Source organism: Grampus griseus (assembly GCF_964374135.1).
Source record: "Grampus griseus genome assembly, chromosome: 13".
Lineage (NCBI taxonomy): Eukaryota > Metazoa > Chordata > Mammalia > Artiodactyla > Delphinidae > Grampus > Grampus griseus.
The window spans coordinates 28,033,708-28,042,024 of record NC_139007.1 but is presented as its reverse complement, the minus strand read 5'-3'; the positions used below and the strand labels follow the sequence as shown (position 1 = coordinate 28,042,024).

General features: G+C 36.0%; 1 protein-coding gene across 1 annotated transcript; it reads right to left on the bottom strand.

The window, feature by feature from the left end:
* Positions 1-6,015: 6,015 nt before the first annotated feature.
* On the bottom strand, positions 6,016-7,095 carry FUT9 (fucosyltransferase 9; the record flags this gene model as incomplete). The annotated part of the gene is made up of 1 exon (XM_082669374.1): positions 6,016-7,095. The coding sequence occupies one exon, from the start codon at positions 7,093-7,095 to the stop codon at positions 6,016-6,018; it is 1,080 nt and encodes a 359-aa protein (XP_082525500.1).
* Positions 7,096-8,317: the final 1,222 nt, after the last annotated feature.

Here is an 8,317-nt window from a genome sequence, read left to right as displayed (position 1 = left end):
ATATCCCGACTGCAAATTAATTTTCAACCCATCAAGCAAGGACTTTGGAATCTGGGAAAGAGTTTTCTTAAACACATACAGCAGATAAGCAGATCACAGAAGCTTAGGATTTTATGGCTGTAAAGGATTTTAGTAATTGGATAGTCTAGTCCTTCCATTGCAAAATATAAACATGAAGTTAGAAACCAGAAAGAGAATGAGAGGCATTTTTTTCAAGGTATATAACCTTTTCTTGTCCTACTAATTCCTCCAGGCCAAGAATTGTTCATGTCTTTTGTGTAGACTGGTGGTTCCCAGAGGTGGCCCCATGTTAGTATCAGCTGTGGAGCCTTTTCATGAAATAATTAGGCATAGACATTGTTTTGGACCTTGAAGTAGGGGAATGAATACTTTACTGACATATTTGAAAGATTCCAGGTTAACTCAAGAAAGGTGATAGCTCGTTTCAACTGAGCGATAGAACACTTACCATTTAACAGGTGGCTAAGACTCAGACCTCAAAACTAACAGCACATCAGAACTATCTGGGGAGATTTTAAAAATACAGATTCCAGCTCCCATCTCCGATCCAGAGAATCAGAAGCTGTGTATTATTAACACTTTTTCAAATGATTCTTCCGTACCTGACCCAGCAAGTTCCAAAGGCGTGTGTTTGAGAATCATTGGCTTAGGATGGTTCACAAACTATGGCATGAAACAGAATAACTTAGGACATGCATTAAAAGCATGTTTTTTTGGACTTATGTGAAGATATTCCAACTGCATGAGCCGGGCCCAGGAATCAGTATTGTTCATGAACACCTCTGGTGATTCGAGGTGAGGTGACCCAGGAACCAGGCTTTTCACTAACATTGACAAAAGGCAGTTGATGTTGGAGGGTTTTTTTTTAAATTCTTCTTAAAAATATTTTTAATTTAAATCAAATGAAAAAATATATATTAGCTGTGAGTTTTAAAAATAACTGAGTTGTCCAGATGTGTTCAATCTGGCTTACTCTAATTAGCCTCCCCATTTTACTATCATCTGGGGATTGACTATGCGCCTCCACTACCTCCCTGAAATGTTTGCATACATAAAAATTTTCAGATAATTGTAATAGGAATGTGGATGGTGTAGAAAAATTTAAAATATTTTAAAATAATGCTCAATATATGCTTATTTTTCTGCAGGCAATTAAGATCTCAGTGCGTAGGTGACTATATGAATTGCAAAGGAAGTAGGTAGAGAACTAAGGGGTGGAAGGAGTTAAAGGAGGAGGGTTAGTTAATTGAGCATTTGCTATATTCACTGGATTAGTCTCTTTCCAAATATTAGATTAATAATCAGTTTTATACTTTACTTGTCTATTCAGAGAAATAAGAGGGAAATCTGTTGGAATATTTACCTCCAAAATATTATTTTGTGATGGTCATTGGAAGTGCATTTGCAAATACGCGCATATATCAATTTAGATCTTAGATGAGAGAGTAACAGTGCTAAAAGGAACATACAAAAAACAAGGTCCAGAGAGGTTAAGTGGCTTTCTCAAAATTACAGTTTTTTGAATAAATAACCCAGCTTAGCATTACTCATATTTCTGGTTTAGCAGGCTATCTCTCATTTATGTTGTAAACTGCTCTATATAATGCTTACGGATATGGATGCATTCAATATGAATTACTAAGAGGAAGAACGCTTTGGGTAGTAGTGGAGCTTATCCATTTGCAAAATGCTACAAAATCTCCAGATGAGAGATGTCCAGAAAAAAAATACCATCTTCATTGACTGATGTTTGCAATACAAAGAAGTGTTAGTTCGGGAGGAAAGAAAAGATATTTCTCCCCACGCATAGTTTGGTAATAAATATGTGCCCCCTACAGTGCTTGCACTTTATATTCTTCTTAAATACTACTTGTTTTTTTTCTATTATAAACCGTTGGTATGTTAATATTTGAATAGACTGTTAACATGTTGCAAATTCTTTTTAATCTTTCTAGAAATGTTACTTCTTTGGGGTCTTAGAATGCAGTAAGCCTGGAAAGACATAAAATGCCTTCCTTTTCATCCAGGCAGCAAACTGACCAATGAAATAAATACATCATGTCTAACAGGTACCAAGAAGCTGGAACTGTTATCACACTTTAAAAAATATTTTGCATGATCTCTAATGCAACCTGTTTATTCATTCAACAAGAATTTGTTGAGATCCTCCTCTGGGTTAGGCACTGGATTTATCTTTTAGATTCTAAAATTTATTTTGTTTAACAGCTTGATTACAATTAATTTATTAAGAAGTTCCCTTAAATGAGATAGAGTTTAAGGGCACTCAAAGATATGATTAAGCACAAAGTCATAATGTAAGGATCTAAACCTTGTTTTGGTAACATTAATTCATGCAGAGACATTTTCTGGGTGATTGCCTTTAAGACTCAACGGAATCTAGTCTGAAAATTGGCAGGCAAAAAGATCTCAATAGTATAGTTTCCTATTCTTTCCATATTTAACCTCCAACTGGAGGCAAGAATATAAAGGCTCAGCAAATAATTTCTAAATAGTTGGTCAATTTATACCTCAGATACTCTAAGCTTTCTAAGCCCTCACAACAGAAGATATTTCTGCACATTCTGGGATTATCAGAATTTGTATAGTAAATATACAATTTTGAAGCTGATAGTGGATTCCTATTTAGATAACTTTTTCCGTTTCTACTTCATATTGTCATATTTATGGCTGTCATAAACTATGACTGTCATGTCTTTTTTTGTTCAGACATGACATACTGCTAGATATGGAGAATTTAGTATATGTTCTTATTAATAAGGCCTATAATAATTATATTTATATATTCTTACTAGTAAGGCCTGCAATAAATAATATTTAGACCATTGAAACTAAAAGATTTTTGATATTTTTAAATAAAACGTTTTAAGTGGTCTGTTCTTTTTTTATATTCACAATCTACCTCCTGGCAAAATTTGTTTGTTTTTGTAACCAGCAGCAAGCCAATCTTGTCAAATATTTATCTTTCACCACGTGATATCCTTAAAAAATTGCAATCCACAGGATTTATTAAAGAAGTGGCAGAGAAACAGAACCATCTTGAGGGTTGCATTTCACTTCAAATGTAGTGAAAGCCCATTTCCTTCTACTAAAGCTCAACTCCTAAAATATTTAAACCAGAAAGAATGCTAACAAGTTTCACGTTTTATTTACCTTATGTATACTTTTTCAAAAGTCAAAGTGCTTCCACAGAGAGTGTAACATCCTACAGGCCCTAATAACACCAATAAGGCATTCACATTTTTAGAATTGAGATGTACTTCAATGATAAGGTGAGAATACAATGAAGAAGAAAACAGGATCAAGAGAGATAGTACCCTTTAATTCTAATCTTGGCTATGTCAATATAGGTGTGGGATGTACGAGTGTGTGTGCCTGTGTGTGTGTGTGTGAACATATGTCTTAAATAAATATTATCTCTGAATCTAGTTGTTTCATAAGTAGAACGAAGAGATTGGTTTGTAAACATTGCTATAATTTCTTCCAGCCCTAAAACTCACTGATCAATGGACCCAGAATTGAAGCTGACTCATTCATTTTTGGTACTTCATATTAAGAAAACTTATTCTTCTGGGACTTGGTAATGGGTTTTTAATATACAGATGTGCTAGTTAGTCACTCAGTATTATTGCCTTAGCTTCAGTCATATTATCAGCATATAATTATAGTCTCACACTGAGAAAGAGACCAATTCATAGTTGACAATAAAGGCAATGCCCTCAGGTTTCTCGGTTCTTTGAAATCATGAGCACCCACCACAGCAAAGGCTTTTTACTGAATGCTTTTCTGCTTCTGCAGAAAGGAGGTATTTCTAAATTGGTTAGTAATGCATCCTCTTTAGATCCCTATACTTTTTTTTGGCCAAAAAGACAATAAAGTAAACATAAATGTATGAATTTGACTATTTGAACATCATGAAATAAATGTGGTGGAGATTTCTCCTTATCTAGGAGGGCATCTACACAGACATCATTTCTGGATGCAGTGTGGTTAGAAGAGATAATATGGAGGTAATCTTCCATTAGGTCAAATAAGTAAACAAAGTATGTGGCTCAGAAACAGGTCTGTTCATCTTTATCTCTGGTTAGGGCATTGCCTGACACAGGGAGCCTGTTCAATCATGGGTAAAGGAGTGAACCTGAAGGTCAAACAAGCCTTCATCCAATGTAGGAATCTTCCTCTGCTCAGATCCTTCTAGTGGTCCCAAGAGCTCATTCCCTCACAAGGCAGTCTGGATTGTTGGACATAGCTCCTGCTTTCTGAATTTAAATTTGCCTCTCTCTCTAACTTCCATCTGATGTAGAAAATTGTGGAGTTGAGTTCTACTGATGTTAACATGTAGAGGATTATTAGACTAAGTCACAAATAGACACAAATGGATGTCATCAGAACGTTCTAACACTTTTGATGGGTTTAGAATAAAGTCATTAAAGATTCTTTTGGTAAATGCTTTCTTTGAAGAATCCTTATCTTCCCATCTTTTCTCACCCACTGTTCTCTGCTTATATCCAGCCCTTAACATTATGGAGGGGGAAACACTGTACAGCAACTGCAAGTTCAGGGGTGAATTCTCCAAAAACATAGTATAATGAAAGTTTATTTTGGTTCTGTAAAACCCTGAGGGCCATGGTCACATGTGCCACATATGAATAATTACAAAAATGGAATATAAAACATCATCTCCAGTTAGTACCTCTAGGATAGAACTGTCACTTTTTTGGAACAAACAAAAATTTTCTGATGACTTTCAATGTCATTCATTTATTAATTCAACAAATATGCATTGAGATATCACTCTGTGTTCCCTACAGATCGCCATTTTATTATATTTAACATCTTATACTTAACACCTTGATAATAATTTTATTTAGGTTCTTTTAAATGATAGGACAAACATCTCACATATTATGTTCATATGATGAAATGAAATAGTTTTAGACATTGGACCTTTGGAAAAAATATTTTAAATTGATATGTTATTAAAAATTATATTGATGCATAAATGTGCCAATTATAAATATGACTTGTATCTATACATAACATTTTCCCTTGTCACTTGATAAGATTATTTGTTTCATTATAAAAAGGAGTGTTAAGATCAGGAAGAAAACTATCTTAGATTTTCTTAAGTGTTACTAGGATTATTTCCCAGGTACTAAAAATCCCAACAAATTGGATATTTAAAAATACATCATAATTTAACTTAAGATCATGAGAACAAGTGGCTGCATGTGCAAGTCAACTTAATGAAAATAAATGGAAAGCCTAATAGCTTCCCGAATAGAATAGTTCTGCTCCACTATCTGGCTTATTCACTAAGTGAATAATTCACAAATATGGCATTCACAAATGTGGTAAACAGGTAAAAAATAGATCAAATAAAGACAGTTATACACTGTTCAACTTCGAAGTCAAAGAGGTTAGAATTCTATTATAAATGCTTTTCCTTTGTTACATTATGCCAACTTGGAACTAGAGATGATAATATTTAATGAAAATATTTCATATTTGAAGATGTGCATCTTCATTTACCAAATGGATTAAACAACTGATCAGTGTAGGAACAACAATCGAATCACAAAGTTACATTACAGACAACTACAAAAATATGAAAAAAATAATGTTTACAAATGATAGAGAAGAATAAATTATTTTTCAGTGCACATAATTAGGTATATATAAGATAATTTAAAACAAGTGGAGTGATTGCTGAGGCTGCGCTCTCAAAAATCTCCATCAAAATATATATGTCACCCAAGAGAGAGTGATACAAATAAATTATGACACAAAAGCTGAATGATGTCTCTTCTCATCTTCAAAACCTCAATAATATCTCATCAAAATATATATGTCACCCAAGAGAGAGTGATACAAATAAATTATGACACAAAAGCTGAATGATGTCTCTTCTCATCTTCAAAACCTCAATAATATCTCATCAAAATAATTTGCCAAGTGTGCAAATGATGGAAAACTTTAATTCCAAAACCATTTCTCTAAATTACCAACAGATTTATATTCTTGATGTCTTTTCACATGGTCACAAGCCAAGCATGCATGTGATTCCCAAAATCGTGGAAGATTTACTGTGAAATCTTTCCTCCAGTTAAAGTAACTAAGGTATAATTTATTGTTTTTATCTACTTCCTTCAGATACTTTGCTAGCTCACTGGGAGAGTTATAATCTTCCACATGAATGAATGAATCTGCTGGAATATAATTCTCATAGTTTTCCCTAGATGGCCCCAAAACAACAGGCACAGAGCCAGCCAGAAAAGCATTGTAGAGCTTTTCTGTGATGTAATCTTTGTGGATTGAGTTTTCAAAGGAAAGATAAAATTTGCAAGTAGATATGGTAGGAATCAAATTTTTATCATTCACATACTCTCCAAATGCTTGCCCATAGGTATGGATTTCAATGCTTTTGCTTAGCTCATTGTAATACTTGACCCTGGCATGCTCAGGGTTCCAGTTACTTACAACCCAGCACACTAACTTCTCTTTGCTTGGCACTTCAAACACGAAGGGGTTTGTGCTCACCGTCAAGAAGCCATAAGGCACTTGGATATCTGAGTCGCGGCGATAAGTCAGAGTCAGGTTGAACAGATGCTCAATGCCGCTCTTCTGGGGTGTGTGAGTTGGTGATTCCAAATTCATCCAAATCCATTTCTGGAAGGGTGGCCTCGCCTGCTGAGGTAAATTAGTCAGATCCCAACTGATGTCTCGGTGATGGATCAGAACCGCGTGTGATTTGTTGTACAGGGACCGGTCCGTCGTGAGATGGCATCCTTGGATGTTGAACATTGCTTGGCAAGATGTAAGGTCAAAGGTCTGCCCAAATGGCCACACCCAAATCAGAATCGTAGTTTCGTTAAAATAATCAGTTTTGGTGGAGAAGAAATTTTTCATTTTCAGCACAGTGCTGGCTGACTCCATCGGATTGAAGATCCAGCTGTTGGTGGGCTTGATGTAAATAAGCAGACATGCCATGAAGCAGCCCAGGATAATGCAGACGATTAAAAATGGGCGGAGAATTCCTTTGGATGCCGAGGTCATAATTTTTCCTGTGAAACAGAAAAGGAAAGATAGAGGGGTAGGTAGAGGTAGGGATGAAGAGTTAATCATAAATACATTTTGAGATAAACAGGTGATACATCCTAAAATACACTTAATCACAAAATCAACTGCATTTTCCTTTCCAGTCTTAGCAAAAACTAAATATAGGATGTCAGTGCAATAAAATCAAGTTGTAACTTTAACAGTACCCGTTTCCTAAATGCTCATTCTCAGCTAGGCTTTGTGCCAAGCACTTTGCATACTTCATTTCCTTTGATCCTCACAGAACCCCTATCAAGGAGGTCTTTTATCACCTCTTCTCTGCAGAATGAGGAAGTTGAGGGCCAGAGATATAAGTAACTAGCTTACCCTAACTAGCTTACCCATTGAGTTATGCTCTTTCTTGCCTTCTACAATCTTTTTTGAACAAATAATACAAACATCAATAATCCATTGAGGTGCATTTGGCACCTCAGGTTTTATTGTCTTGATTTCTCTAGTCTCTACCCTTTATATGAGTGAGGACTATTTACCCAGGAGTTAAATGCAGATCCATTTCCCATAACAAGAACAGTATCTGACACTTATCTGGTGCTCATTAGTGCCAAGCATTAATCTGAGGACTTACATGAACATATATATATATACGTATGTGTGTGTGTTAATGTATATACATATGTGTGGTGTGTGTGTCTGCGTAAGCATACATATTAACTCATTATATTCTCATCTTAATCATGAAGAAACTAAAGCCCAAAATGGTTAAGAAACTTGCCCAAGGTGATATAGTAAGTGGCAGAATACACTTTTAAACTCAGGCTCTGGCTCCAGAGTCTGGGCACTTGAGGACTACATTTTTTTTTTTTTTTTGCGGTACGCGAGCCTCTCACTGTTGTGGCCTCTCCCGTTGCGGAGCACAGGTTCCGGACGCGCAGGTTCAGCGGCCATGGCTCACGGGCCCAGCCGCCCCGCGGCATGTGGGATCTTCCCGGACCAGGGCACGAACCTGTGTCCCCTGCATCGGCAGGCGGACTCTCAACCACTGCGCCACCAGGGAAGCCCGAGGACTACATTTTTATAATCATTGATTCCCCTGGTTGCAGCCAGAGGATACAATCATCTTAATGATATCAGGATGTAAACTCCATGAGTGGCTTTGTTTCTCACTGCTGTATCCTCATCACCAGGTTACAGTAGATGCTTAATAGATGCTGTGTATGTT